Source organism: Taudactylus pleione, unplaced genomic scaffold (genome assembly GCF_031769625.1).
Source record: "Taudactylus pleione unplaced genomic scaffold, aTauple2 ptg000493l, whole genome shotgun sequence".
In the NCBI taxonomy this organism is placed as follows: domain Eukaryota; kingdom Metazoa; phylum Chordata; class Amphibia; order Anura; family Myobatrachidae; genus Taudactylus; species Taudactylus pleione.
The window spans coordinates 1,394,732-1,410,630 of NW_028284895.1; the positions used below are offsets into that span (position 1 = coordinate 1,394,732).

The 15,899-nt window shown below is 48.1% G+C and overlaps 1 protein-coding gene across 2 annotated transcripts in view; it reads left to right on the plus strand.

The window, feature by feature from the left end:
* DNAAF11 (dynein axonemal assembly factor 11) overlaps window positions 1–15,899 on the plus strand; it is a 136,337-nt gene that overhangs the window by 85,728 nt on the left and 34,710 nt on the right. For both annotated transcript variants that reach the window (XM_088449698.1, XM_088449699.1), the window contains exon 10: window positions 1,915–2,010. In XM_088449698.1, the coding sequence (XP_088305824.1) occupies window positions 1,915–2,010 (96 nt within the window). The remainder of the gene's footprint in view (window positions 1–1,914; window positions 2,011–15,899) is intronic.

The window sequence follows — 15,899 nt, forward strand, 5'->3', positions numbered from 1 at the left end:
GTCTATCTAATTACTGTCTGTCTATAGTCGGGAACCCCAGTGTGATATACGGGACGTTGGAAAGCGAGCAGTGATATAATACAGGCACCTATCAGCCATATACAGAGTAGGTAGGTGAGGCAAGGATGTAGGGGCATCTATCTGCCTGTGAAACCCCTGCGTCAGGTGACACATGTCTGCATCGTACAGTATAATGGATACAGCATCCAAACTAACCAAGATACTGAACCAATCAGCTTATCTGGGCAACAGCAAGCCAGCCAAACCCAACAGTGGCCACTATCCCTGCCTACTCAGTGGTGTCCATCACAAATTGCTGGTAAGCGCCGAATGTTCATGTAAAGACATCTCATCACTAGGAAGAGAATACCCTATCACACTGCTCTTGAACAGAGCTGCATTAAAATGTCTACTTAGTTTTCCTTTAATCACACGTCACCCCCTAGACCGGTGGCCCACACTGCTTTTGGTGGGCGTTCATGGCATCTGAATAGAAAGCGTAAATCATTTGGAGACCTCTGTGTAATTTGGGAAACATTAAATATGTCCGTTCTGCAAGCTTGGGTAATTCACTGCTCGCATCTGTGTTTATACAGCTCACGTGGGAATTGAGTTGCAGAATTATTTGGTATCTGCCACTTCCCGCTACTCATTTCATCAATCAATGTCCGCACATACAGAAACACAGTCTGCGTCCCCGTCAGATCAGCCGTGTACTGTGTATTTCCTTCGTGGCAGGTCCTGATGTGATGGAAGGTCAAAAGGGGACATTTCTGAAAACTGATGTTTACAAAGTGTTGTAACCTATAGCAACCAATTAGAATTGGACTTTCACATTCTCGCAATGCAAAAACAAGATTTAATTTCTAGGATAAGATTAAAGCAAATTTACAATGTAAGGACTGCCCGTTACAATATCAGCCGCTGATATTGTAACGTAGCATTCCGCATGCAGATACACCCACAGACGCACACACAGAACATAGGCATGCTGCATGTAATTTTAGTCAGCAGAAGCTGGTGGTGTTAGCTATCCGCATGCGAATAAGACGCATTTGAAGGTAAAAAGACGCATGAAAAGACGCTCAGCGCTACCGAGTCACACTGAGCTCCCACGTTATGTGTGACTTGTTTCGCACGGAGGATAGATGTACGTGGGCACATCTGTATTTGATGTATTTTTCTGGACTCACCATGTTGTAATAGACATGTAAAATGGACGATTTTCACACCAATTCATAGGTTGTGATAATCCGTAATCATCAAAACTTTTCAGTGGGAGACCTTTTGCCCTATTAATGTGCTTGTTATATAGGCCGCACATTCTTATGCAGCGCCAGAGCAGGGCAATAATACCCCCTGGGCCAACCCCTTTGTTCCTGTCATCAGCATATGTGACGTCACATACAGATGTATCCTCTGGCCTCAATACGCCACGCGACGTGCTTAGCATGAGTGAGCTGCCAGGCCCCGTGCTACTCTGCAAGCCTCGGGCGTCTCTTATTGCTAACAATGCATCTAAGGATGACCCAGCAGACTGTGCTGATGAATTAGATATGTGACACTTGTATATCTGTGTGCACCTGAGTCTGTATATGAAGCACAACAGAATTTGGAATGAAAAATGCTGCGGCCGCTACATTTTAGCACTTCCTATACAGATTCAGAGACCCCGTACCACGTACAGGCGCAAAGATGTGTTGGTATTGGGCCAGATAATGACTGTCCAGTGCAGGTCCATCAGGCAACCACCTGCGGTGTCGCTCTCTACTCTGGTGCTTGTAGCAGGGTGTAGTAGGTATTACCGCCGGCCGCATGGGTGCCTAACCCTAACCTCCCCCCCAAGTGCCTAACCCTAATCTTCCTATAACTTTTCTATTTTTATTTTTTTTTTTATTTATTTTTCACTTTTAGCCATTTCAGCTCGTACTGCCGGAAGAAGTGAAGCCAGACAGTAGCACTGCAAGGAGATCTCAGACAACGGGCCATTTAGTGGTCACTATGCCGAAGGTACGTGAAGTCCATGTGGACAAATAGAAGGTTAGAGGGTCAGCTTTGTGCCCAAGAAAGTGCCCTATAATTTAATTGCTGTAATCCAGTCGCAGCAAAATCTGGACTGTTACTACCTGGTAACCCATTGCAGAGAGCTTCATGGTGGCCTATCAAGATTGGGCACACCGAGAATCAATCCGTGTACAGAATGAGAGAGTGATTGAGGGTGTGGCATCTCAGGAAAGCTGGTATGTGATTGGACGAAAGCTGCAACTAACAAGTCACATGCCGCCTTTGCCACCAGATATCCCTTGTTTTCAGATCTCCTTCAACCTGACCACTGGTAGACTTAAAACATGGAGGGTGGTGAAAGCCTTTTATACAATATATTATAAAATGCACCAAAGTGGAAAACCACTCTTAAAAATGGTCAGGTCCAGCAACAAATATCTTGGGGGCTGGTACACTCATGTTTTAGGGGCTCCTTCATCCCTCTCCCCGGTAAGTACAGAGATGATATAAAGAAAAGTACAAAGTTTATGGAGGGTGAAACACATAAATTAAATGACAGCACATTGCAAAATATACAGATGTGTCCACATACATCTATTCTCCGCGCACTACAGGACGCGTTACTCATAACACGTTAGTGCTGTGCGACTCAGTAGCGCCGAGCGTCTTTTCGTGCAAATTTCTCCTTTAAAATGTGTCTCCCAGAGGCTGGAGCGACCTGCCATGGCCGCCCACTCCCGAGTGAGGTGGTCCGAACATGCAGCCGATGACGCAAATTGCGTCGTCATGGCTCCGCCCCCACTTCACAATGCCGGTAATCACGGCATTGTAACAGGAATTTTGCACATGCAGAATCTCCGTTCTGTGAACACTGATTCCGCTGCTTCAGATTTCTCTGTTTTAGGAGCTGACCCACGTGCGCGGCAGCTCTGATGGCAGCCCAATGCAGCGCAGAGATGGAGAAACAACTGTCTCCATTTGCACATGGGCCCCTGGGTCCCACACCGCACACCCTGCACCCATACAGTTAGTATACTTACCTCTTCGGAGTCCCGCGTCGGCCTGTTCTTCTGACTTTTATCACTGGGAAAATGACGCGGCCGACATTTACCCAGTGATTTGCGCATGCGCAGTAGTGTTTCCTGGAATGAAGCGCGAGTGCACAAAGACAGAGGGCCTGATTCAGACCAGCTCGCTAGGAAGCTGACGCTCGTAGCTGGCCGATATGTGCAATCTGCGCATGCGTATGCTTCACAATGCGCGTGCGCGAACCACTGCGAAAGGTCGGGAAGGGCTCGCTCGCCCAGCATAGACAGCCCCTCTGAATGAGTGACAGGAGAGGCCGTTTGTGGGTGGTAACGGGCAGTCCACTAGAAACGGGGGAGTGGAGGTGGGAACGCAGGCGTGCCTGAGTGTTACAATGCCATTTCAGAGGCTTTCATAATTAAAAGCCAGCGTCATAGTACACGTCACTTGGTGGAATTTCACACTGAAGTGATCGTAGTGCTTGCGGAAGGCTAATGTCAACCTCAAGTGCTGCGATCGCATCCGATGGTGCTCGATGTACCAGTGTTTTCAGGCACTTCCAGGAGATGACGAGCGCAAGTGGGCGTCTTAAGAATGGCTGGTGGGCGTCCGCATACAATAAGTGATCGCACGCCAAGACATAGTGGGCGTGCTTATGCCTTGCCGTGCGATCGCCTGCCTTGCTGGGCGTACGCAGGATTTGCATAGGTTGGGAGCGAGTGAATGCATCTAGCGAGCGGGTCTGAATCAGGCCCAGAGTCAACTGCGGGGGGGGCTTGCACGGAGGCTGCACACAGGTCTACTTCTCTGTTAAAATGCCCCTGTCTGTGAATAACAAGCAGTTTGCAGGTAGGATCATTAGTGGCCGCCGGAGTCCTACAGAAACGCTGGGCTCAGGACAAGTGTCATCCTTGTACCACCATGTCGCCAGGCCTGGCATTGATCACCATGAATGATAAGTTTAGTGCATGCCAGTCTGTATTGCCCCTGATAATTAATTGTCATAAAAATGTTTTTCTAATGTGATATATTTTGCTTTGAATTGTGCTCTCTCTACTCTTTCTATTGTAGCTATGTGATTGCCCTATGGAATCAGTGCTCTTTGTAGCTATGTGATTGCCCTATGGAATCAGTGCTCTTTGTAGCTATGTGATTGCCCTATAGAATCAGTGCTCTTTGTAGCTTTGTGATTGTCCTATGGAATCAGTGCTCTTTGTAGCTATGTGATTGTCCTATAGAATCAGTGCTCTTTGTAGCTATGTGATTGCTCTATGAATCAGTGCTCTTTGTAGCTATGTGATTGCCCTTTAGAATCAGTGCTCTTTGTAGCTATGTGATTGTCCTATGGAATCAGTGCTCTTTGTAGCTATGTGATTGCCCTATGGAATCAGTGCTCTTTGTAGCTATGTGATTGCCCTATGGAATCAGTGCTCTTTGTAGCTATGTGATTACCCTATGGAATCAGTGCTCTTTGTAGCTATGTGATTGCCCTATGGAATCGGTGCTCTTTGTAGCTATGTGATTGCCCTATGGGATCAGTGCTCTTGGTAGCTATGTGATTGCCCTATGGAATCAGTGCTCTTTGTAGCTGTGATTGCCCTATGGAATCAGTGCTCTTTGTAGCTATGTGATTGCCCTATGGAATCAGTGCTCTTTGTAGCTATGCGATTGCCCTATGGAATCAGTGCTCTTTGTAGCTATGCGATTGCCCTATGGAATCAGTGCTCTTTGTAGCTATGTGATTGCTCTATGGAATCAGTGCTCTTTGTAGCTATGTGATTGCTCTATGGAATCGGTGCTCTTTGTAGCTATGTGATTGCCCTATGGAATCGGTGCTCTTTGTAGCTATGTGATTGCCCTATGGAATCGGTGCTCTTTGTAGCTATGTGATTGCCCTATGGAATCAGTGCTCTTTGTAGCTATGTGATTGCCCTATGAATCAGTGCTCTTTGTAGCTATGTGATTGCCCTATGGAATCGGTGCTCTTTGTAGCTATGTTATTGCGATATGGAATCAGTGCTCTTTGTAGCTATGTGATTGCCCTATGGAATCAGTGCTCTTTGTAGTTACTGCATGTGATTGCCCAATGGAATCAGTGCTCTTTATAGCTATGTGATTGCCCCATGGAATCAGTGCTCTTGATGAAGAGATAGCAGAGTTGGTACAGATCGGCAGCGGTAACTTACTGGCCCTCATTATAGTTCTCTAAGCAGGAGCTGCACATTTATGAGTAATGTGTGAGCTCCGTGATTGCAAGGCGTAAAATGACTAATGTATCAGTGTTGTGAGGTGGACATACAGGGAAAGTGTCTTATAGCTATAGAAGTACTGTTTTATGGTTCCCATGCGTTTGCCTGGCTTTCATAAGACCTTTTCCCAGAATTATCTGTGTATTCCATTGTTTTGTCATTAATATTAGTATATATTCCCCTATGGCTACAGCAGTCTTCAATATTTAATCGGGTTCAACCCAATGATTGCCGAACAGCCAGGCATGCATATGAATCATTCTATAATATAGAATGATTCATATGCATGCCGGCTGTGCCGTAGGGAGGCTCTAAGCCGGGTGCCCGCTGAGATGTTATTACCAGTGGGTGCCCGGCTCCTTCCCTGCAGCGCCACGTTAGCCGGAGGCTGGAGTTCTCTTCTGAACTCCAGCTTCGGCCTCTTACCATGCGCACTATGGGAGAGACGTCATGATGTCTCTCCCATAGTTTCGAGGAGCAGCCGGGCAGACAGGATGGCAGCGGATGCAGGAGCGGGGATTAAGGTAAGTGGGGTTTTTTTTGTACAAGCGGCACTACAGGGGAATTATATGGGGGCACTACTACAGGGGCACTATATGGGGGCACTTCTACAGGGTCATTATATGGGGGCACTACTACAGGGGTATGGGGGCACTTCTACAGGGTCATTATATGGGGCACTACTACAGGGGCACTTCTACAGGGTCATTATATGGGGGCACTACTACAGGGGCACTATATGGGGGCACTTCTACAGGGTCATTATATGGGGCACTACTATGGGGCACTACTACAGGGGCATTATATGGGGGCACTACTACAGGGGCATTATATAGGGGCACTACTACAGGGGCATTATATGGAGGCACTACTACAGGGGCATAAGTATGAGGGCACTACTACAGGGGCATAACTATGAGGGCACTACTACAGGGGAATTATATGGGGGCACTACTACAGGGGCATAACTATGGGGGCACTACTACAGGGGCATAACTATGGGGGCACTACTACATGATTTCCTTCCTTTCAAATCAAGGGGGCAACATCGGCATATCTAAATATATTTTGGGGTAAAAAGTAAAGTTCCCTGACTCCTGCACTAAACAATACAGATCATATTATTGTGACCTAATTAGGATAGAGATATAGTTGTAGTGTACAAGTTATAATACAGAGAGTATTTTAGGTCATCAATAAAGGGATAGAACAGATTACAGTGCTACACAGAATACTGGGGTATCCGTCCATTCACTAGACTTAAATAAACTTGAAGGTTAATGTCTTGTGTAATAAAGAAATAACCCTAGTGTACTGTATGTGTGTCTCTGTGTAAGATATTTAAAAGGTTGTGATCGGGAGTAGAGGCCGAGGCGATTGCGTTTGTTCCCCACTGGGTCTTGGGGTATCAGGGATTCCCGCTTACCATCAGTAACCGTCTGCTACTGACTCTGCCCACTGCGCCGTGGGCATATTACAATGCTGCCACCACCAAACTCTACCATCAGCGTTTGGAACCGCTTTTACGTACACTCAGGCTCCTACCGCTGGCACCTGAAACCGCTTCTGCTGCGTATGCGTCGACTAGCTGCGGCCACACCTCCTGATTGGTGACGGCTGATTCCTCCTGATCCCTCGCAATGGACCAGGCTCTACACGGTAGCTGGCAGAGGGCGAGAACGTAATAGCATTTTGCCCAGTTCTGTTGGTCGCAGGATGCAGATGCTGTCGTAAGGCAAAGATGTTTATTGCTCATTGGTCTTTAAAAAGACCCTTCCCCTTAGCTTCAAGGGGGTACAGCATACTGAGATCTTACAGCAGTCTTGATATTCAAAAGATATACAAAGATGTACATTATTACCAGGCACACAGCCTTCTTTTATGCCACTCCAATACACATTACCACAGGGAGTAAGTCCACCTTGTGGTTTCCAACCAATCACCTTAAGTGCATGTGCTGGCCACATGCACGTTTAACAGTGTCCCCTATGGACAGTGGGGAGTGGTCACTCCCCTGTGCCTGAGCCCATCCGCAGAGCTCGGCACACCCCCGGCTCTGTCACGTCTGCAAGGGACAAAGTTTTCCCTCCAAATCGGACTTCCAGGAATCTGCCCAGGGACTCAGCTCACCACCTCTAGCCTGAATCCAAGCTCCAGAGATAGGCAGCCCAGGTCCCCTGGCAGCGTCTCATGCCCACCGAGTAGGAGCCCTTTTGGAACTCCCTGAGAACAATTAGCTGGCTGCATTAGCCAGCTTCCTATGCACCTCCTCATACCACTGTCAGGCATGAGGCTGCATAGGAGGACAGTTGATGTCTCTGGAAGGGGCTGGAGGATCCAGCAGCCCACTGAGGTTTCTGGATGCCCTGGGACTTCCAGGAAAACAAAAGTAAGTGCACTTTTAACTTTTAAACTATACATTTAAAATCATACAATAAATATATACATTTAAAATAAATTTTTACATTGTACACATATACACTGCCCAGCATCAGGCTTTAATCCCTTCAGCACTGCAGCCCACTACCTGTTTCCCTGGCTCAGTGCTGCACATACCACTTTAAATACATCTATATTAACAACTGTATATGTGTGTGCTTGTGTTATTTACTGTGCGCTGGGTTCCACTAGCCCTGCAGCCTGGGACTGCTGGGGCTTTCCCTGGTGCAGGGTTCAGGAGTTAAGTCTCCCGATTATCTGCTCACAGTGCTGGGGGGTCCAGGCTCTCCCTGTCCCCCAGCGTGCAACCACTCGGCTTGGAGCTCCGGGAGCCAGGCTCCCGGTCCCCAGCTGGGAACGCTCAGCGGCTCCTTACAACCCATCCCTCAGTGTTGCAACTAGAGATGGCTACTGAGTGAGTGTCTCAACACAATGACTCATCATTTAGACGTTCGAATGATTCGAGTCATTCAAAGTTTGAAGTGTCGAGACAGCCACCCCTTTAGCCTCTCTGTCGGGCACAGGGGGAGCCGTTACCGCCGGGCCCGGGGTGACTCAGCGAAGTAGCTAGTAGAATGTACATCAGCGCGTGTGGGTCTGGCAGGGGGGGGGGGGGGCTGGCAGCGACTCACTGGGTTGCACTGCTGCTGCCGGGGGAATCGGGTCTGTGCTTCTGATCTGCAGTTCTGGGCTGCGGGGGGGGGGGGGGGGGGCGGCGGAGTTCAGTACGAGTCAGCGACTCACTGCCTGGGCCCTGTAGGAAGTTCTGCAGTGTGTGGGTCTGGGGGGGGGGGTGGAGCTGGCAGCGAGTTGACTCACTCGGAGTCGCACTGCTAATGCCGGGAGGGGTCAGGTCTGTGTTTTTGCACTGGTCTGCAGTGTGGGGGGGGGGTGAAGCTCACTTTGAGTCAGCGGCCCCCCTGCTTCCTATTGCGCCACTGTATCTAAATGAGCCATTGGGCTCAACTCAGAACACTGAGTCACTCTGCCCATGACTGGTTGCAACACACCAAGAGGTTAACATACCGCTTGCCGCGGCCGCCAGAGTGGGTCCGGGCCGCGGCAGCTTATACATTTACGGTACCCACGATGCCTAGCGCCGAACACATTTCCAAATTTGACGCCTAGCGCCCAAACGCTCTGCTCCTGGACTTCCCTCTTACTGTATGATTGCAGCCACCTGTGTTGAAACACCTGTCTCATCAATTACTTAGCTCAGCACAGGTGACTGCAATCATTAATTAGGTGGGAAGTCCAGGAGCAGAGTATTTTGTACCTGGTGGAACGGGTCATGTTGGAGGGTAGGATATAGTATACTGTAATAAAGCTGGCCACACACTAGACCAACTTTCATACAACCATTCAACTAGTTGGCTGGTTGCAATGAAAATCTGGTAACCAGTGGCGTATCTATAATGGGTGCAGTGTGTGCGGGGCACACGGACCCCCGGGTACACACTGCACCCACATATTTTTTGTAAACTTACCTGTCCGAGGTCCCGCGTCGGGTGTCACTGCTGCTCAGAACACTGGAAAAATGGCCGCCGTGGCCATTTTCCGGTGTTCTGCGCATGCGCAGTAGACTCCGGGCATTAGAGTGTGCCCAGAGTCTACAGAACGCGGAAAATGGCCACCGCAGCCATTTTTTCGGCGTTCTGCGCATGCGCAGTCGACTCCGGGCACACTCTAGTGCCCGAAGTCTACTAATGCTCCGGTGGCTGGCCAGCCGCGTCAGTTGGCTGCCAGTCACCGTGGAGAGAGGAGGGGGCCCTGCACGAGGAGTACACACGGGCCCCCTCCTCTCTTAAAATGCCCCTACTGGTAACGTATGGGAGTAACTGATGATCAGCAATTTGCTCCTAAATGCCAGAAAACAGATGAAAATGGCGTCAGACAAGTTTGTTAAATGTTTGATCTAAACAATTTGTTCAAACAACAGTTTTTGTCCATTTTCCAGCATTTGGGAGCAAATTGCTGATTGTCATTTACTTTCATACCTTACCAGATTTTCATTCCAACTAATCAACTAGTTGGATGTAAGTTGGTCTAGTGTGTGGCCAGCTTTAGAGAGTGACTGAATTCTTTGCAGTAAAGTGCTGTGTAATCTTTTAGAAATTTAATAAAAAGAAAACACTGAATGACTTACATAGGGGCCTATTCATCATCACTCAAATTTTACAAAAGCAGGTGACAATTAACATTTTCACCTGCAATGGTAAAAGTTAAGTTATCGGGCCATTCATCAAGTTGGTAAAGCAGGAAATATCACAGATATATCTCCTGCTTCCCTTCCTTTTGTGGAATAGCTCGCTGTCCCCATACACTAGTGTGGGGACAGAATTTATCAAGCTCCGAAAATACAATATTTACAGAGCTTGAGTGCGGGAGCGCGAATGCTCCCCCCCCCCCCCCCCCCCCCCGGGCTCACAGCCCGCTCCTTCCCTAGCAGAAAGAGTCCCGGGTTGTGAGGAGGTATCCTTTCAGATCCCTCTGCCCCTGTCCGGCTCCTTCCGCCGGACGTCGGGGCTCCTGTGCGCCTGACCTGTAGGTCGCACTAGCGTCACTGCTCTGAAAGGAGCAGTGAAAAGATTCACTGCTACGAAAGGAACAGTGAAGCCGGATGGCTGATTATCGGATCAGCAGTCAGCTCGCAGGAGCAATGCTGAATTGCTCCGGATTCTGCATCAAGTTCGAATGTTAATTATCGGTGTCCACACGGACCCCGATAATTAACATCATGAATAGACCCCTTAATCTTATAACATCCCTCATTCAGTGTTGTTATATCCCCTGCAAGTTGCACCGATCGTTCACGGACTGGGAATTTAAATTACATAACACTCTACCCCCCCTTGACAGACAATGAGGTTAGTTGGGTGTGTGTAATTATTTAAAAGCATCCTGTCCAGCCCTCACCTCCCCTTGTCCACTTGCTCTGTAAGACAGCAGGTGAGCAGTCTCTGGTCATGTGATCATACACATCATGCTGCTGCTGCTCACTCTCGTTGATTGGTTGGGAGCGTGGCACGGCCGCAGTGACATCAGAATGAAACCGTAGCAGTTTTGACCTGAGGATGGAGGGAAGGTTGAATTACAGAGTGTCAAGTCCGAAGTGGGAAGTGGACCTGAACTGGGTGCAGGTTAGTCCTTGCGAGCAGTTTCCTGATATTGGAACGAGGCTGGACGAATGGGATACTTATTCATGAACGTCTCTGCCTTTGCAGGATGATACGGAGGACGGAGACCAGAGGAAAAGAAGGCTTAACCCCACCGTGTATTCAGAGCACAACTCTGGAGACCAGTGGCGTAAGTTCACCCCAGATGCCCGGAGGAAAGTTATAATTTGGTGCCCCCCCCCCCCCATCACAGCCGCTGACTCTGTAATGTAGCAATTCGCATGCAGACAGGCTATAGATATACGAAGGCAGCAGCTGTTGGTCTGACATGGAGCTCTCCACTAGTATATGGTGGCTTCTCAGTTGCCGGGAAGGGGTACCATGTATTGGGCGGCCGTGACTGTACACTCCGGGTATGTAATTACAGCCCTAAGTGGGATGAATATGTTGTGGACAATGGAGGAGGTGCCCCTTCAGAGCTGGAGCCCGGCGGCAAACGCCTCCATTGTCTCCCATAGTTCTGCCCCTGCTGGAGACGCTGAGGTTTGGGTACCTAGTTCCGGTGCTGACTGGGATGCTGGTGGAGGAGGCTCTGCAACGTAGCACAGGTAGCGGTTAGATTACTGGAACTGAGATGGGCAGAGCACTGGCAGTGGCACTATGAATGGAGCAGGCAGCAAACAAATTCTCCAACTAAATACTGCAACTGGGACACTGGAGGAAAAACGAGACAAAGAAGCACAGAGAACTAGCACACAGACTAGCTGTGTAAGACGTTGCACTGGCAACCTGAGGACTCCCAGGAAGCCCTTAAGTACCCAAGGCTGGAGCTGGATTGGCTGTCAGAGCCCATTGTGAATCATTCAGACTGGATTCGCTCCTTCCTGACATATGACCAAATCCAAGATGGCGGTGCCCAACTCCCAACAGCGTTTGCACAGACTCCCAGCCACAGCACCTCCAACATGCCAGAGACCCAGCGCTGCCTCTCAGGGACCTGCCCGCACACCGCGCTAACCACCAGCAGCCTGCACCCCCGCCAGAGCGCCCGGACAGGTAAGTCCCGAACCCCCCGCGGACCTCCAGAGCGGCCCATGACACAGGGTAGATGGAGGGGGGAATAAATTACTGGGGAGGGTAAGATGGGGGTAGGAATTACAGCGGAGATTGTGGGGAAGGAAAGAATTACAGGGGGAGGGTGGAGAGGGAGACTTAGGTGAGAAGTGAGGACAATGGATTATAGGAGAGTCTGGTGAAAATGAAGGCTAAGGGAGGGGACACAGCTGTCCTGATTTGGGAGGACTGTGCTGTGCAATCGGGTAGTACGTACCTCAGTATAAGTTCATTTATGGACGGAATATATTGGGAGGGATTTGAATGGGGAATGACGTGGCCATAATGCTCATTCCATACCATTGTCCCGTCCCCTCCGGCAGAGGGGAGAGTGTCGGATTGAAGCTTTGTCTGGGGTACCTGATACCCTAGTACCGGTCTTCCTAATGACAAATCTAAGACACAGGGCCTGATTCAGACATGTCTGCAAATCCCGTCGCGACCGTGATTCCGTATGCAGCGGACTTGCAGAAATACGCTAATGACTCAGCCGCAGTCTTGTGTACTGAGACGCCCACATCCAGTGTCTGACATCCGCCGCTCACGTACAAAAGTGAGAACATCGGAATTATGGGTGGAACATCGATCTTCTGAGTAACCATATGCTGTCTCAGAAATAGCAGCTGTCCGAGGACGCCGGGGCCTCTGCTGATGTAAATTAATTCATTCAGGGATGCCCATAAAGCGGTCCTGACATGCCTTTGTTTTTTTAAACCCCCCCCCTGTTACCTCCCCCAAAAACTGACTACCTGTCACTCACTTAGTATATAAATCTGCTCCTTGATCGCTAATCCATCTTCACAGGTGCACATTCCTGCTTTGATGCATGCGCAGTGCCAAAAAACCGCTCCACTGCGCCCAACGTCTTTGAATCAGAACCACAGTCTCACTGTATCTCCTCCCTTGTGCGTGGTTATTAAATCTGCTGGCTGGAGGTGGGGGCACCAGCTTCGTCCCCATGTTTGATGGATATCTGTGCCAGACGTTCTGGCTGGGAGTGGAACCTGGATGGGGGGACAGTGTAGCTATGACTTCACCAGCTTCTGGCATTTGTAAAGCTGGATGAGGGGAACATATTTTGAATGTTCAGATGATCTATTTTCCCATTCATAAGTTGCCTGGCTGTCTGACTCCTACTGTATTAGAGAGTTCCCCAGGGTTTGAGATTTATTTCCTGGTGTGTTTATTGATCGTGGTGTTACAGATTGTGAGCTTCAGGGGGAAGGGGCCTGGGCAGGATTTTGCAGTATATTATAGAATACAATTGGACAATCCAGCATATATATGTGCAGCTGATTACTCCAGTTCTTTTTATACAATGTTAGCTGGAATCTGATTGCCTGCTCCACTTGTCCCCTTTAGAAGGTTTGATAAATCTCACTCTAATAGGGGTATTCAATATGGAGCGAAAACTCAGTTTTTGCGATGTTTTCGCACCGATGACGTCATTATCGCAGGTTTTGGTTTTACACCGTATTCAATTTCAAAGACTTTTCGCAGGTTCGAAAAGTCTTTGAAAAAAAACGGGGATAACTTTTCACCACTGAATAGGTTGCAAAAAAAAAGTGCAGAATTGGGGTTTAGGGGTGCAGGCTTAAAAAAAATAGACTGCACCCTTCAGAATGACCCCTTGAAATGATCTGTGTAAAAAAAAAAAATCGGGACACCCCAAAAAAAGCACTTTGAATTTGGGGGCCAGAAAAAAAATGTTGGGGGACAAAGTTAAAAAATAGCGAACTTGACTCTGGGGGGGTCCCCAAGTATGCCTCAGGTGTTTTTTTGTCATTGCAGCTGCTTGCGGCAGGTGGGTTTTTCACGATTTTTCAAGTCACTTTAGCAACTTTAAAATATGCTGACCCCCATTTTCAAGTACCCCAAATTTGTTGGGCATAAACCTGAAGGGTTTCTAATAGCCGCGGCAGGAAAAAACACCTGGCAAGCTATTTAAAAACCCGACTTTCTTTTGCAGGCAAAAACGGGGTTACCCATAGTGATCCCCCATGTATGGACATCTTTAGGGGGGTCCCAGGCATATTTCCCGAAAATTCACGTTTTTTTCCTTAAATGGGGTCAAGGGTCATTTTAAAAAAAACAGGGATAATTTTTTAAAGCACTATAGCAAGTGAAAAAAAATGCAGAATAGGGGTTTGGGGGTGTAGGCTTATAAAAAATAGCCTGTAGTTTTGGGAATGTCCCCTTTAAAAGGAAATGTTCAAAAAAAAAAGGTAAAAAAAAAATCGGGACACCCTTAAAAAATAAATAAATAATTGGGTTAAAAAAAAAAAATTTAGGTAAAAAAAAAGCCAAAGTAACAAAATTAATTCTGGTGGGGTCCCCAAGTATGGGGCGGGTGTTTTTTTCATTGCGCAAAGTAGCGGCAGGTGCATTTTTGCAGAATTTTAAAAAATTACCTTTAGGGACTTACAAATATGCTAGTACCCATTTTCATGTAACCCAAATTTGATGGGACCACTTAAAAAAACGAAAAAAAAAAAACCTAAGTGCTCTTCTGCATCACTTCTTCAATGTCGGGAAAAAAAACACCTGCGCGGCTATTTAAAAATCACGACTTTCTTCTGCAGGCAAAAAACCGGGGGTACCCATAGTGATCCCCAAGGTCTGGACATCTTTAGGAGGCTCCTACAATTATTTCCTGAAAATTCAAGTTTTTTTTCGCCGATCCAAGTATCGCCGGGTCCCGTTTTCGCCGATTTCAAATTGAATACGGGGATAAGCGGGAGCGCTCGCGATACTTTTTCGCTGGCAAAACCTCCGATGTGCGGCGAAAATGTCGCTGGCGAGGTTCACATTTCATATTGAATACCCCTCTTAATGGGTGACTCCACCTTCAGTGCGCCTGCCCTCATGTGACGCTGAGAGCCAGCTTATATCTTGTAGCTCTTTGCTTTTGTTTGTTGCGCTATTGAGTTGCTATGAATAGTTTGTAGCGAAAAATGACTGATTGTAAATGGGATGGCTACTAGTTCAGTTATTGGGAGGGAAGTGGTTCTTGGAGAAGGAAATCCTTATATGCTGTACATGGGATTGCCACAATAAATGTGTTGAAAAGCTGGTTTGCATGTTAATAGTCAGGTGTTTCCCCAATTTAACAAGCAGATAAGGAGTGACAGCTTGACATACAGTACTTGTTTCTCAAGGTGCGTACACACGCAGCGATTTTTTGGACGTTCAGTCGTCCAAAATAGCGTCTAGTTTCAGCCCCAAAACGATGAACGATAATTACCAATGCGCGCTCTCCTTTGTAGTTGGTAGTTATCGTTCATCGCCCGAGCGATATTGTCAGGTTGAACATGTTCAGGAATGAGGGAGGGAGCCCGGCACTGAACAAAATTGTTCTTGATTTCGTTCAGTTTTTGTGCGCAGTGTCGTTAACGAGCACATCCCTGCCAGGGACACACGGGACAACGTCGCTCATGAAGCGAATCGTCCCGTGTGTATGTACCTTTAGAAATGGTTTGGTTTACTCATACACAGGGGCAGGGCCATGGCACAATGGGGCATGACCACACCACCTGGGGCGTGCAATGCATTTTCTAACCGTGGGGCCATCTCCTTTCTCCTCCCCTAAAACCATTTCTCCATTGCCACACGGCATTAAAGGGGCACCCCATCAGCAGGCACCCCACCTGGCTGTCCTGGAATTACCGGAACTACCTTCCATTTCCAAATACTTATTTTGAGGGGCCTTGTTGAAAAGCTCCTATTGTTCCTGCCGGCACATCTGGATCTACTACCAGATCTCACTGGAAACTTGGCGCCAGTCACACGTACTTTCATGTCCTGGAATTACGACAAATCTCCTGATCCATGGGACAGGCCCCTCAAATCAGAACTGTCCTGCATAATTCGGGTATTTGGGGGGAACTGTTTATTTTCACTTGTCCAAGACATGATAGGACACACAAACACCCATTAGAAGTCCTCTCAGCAC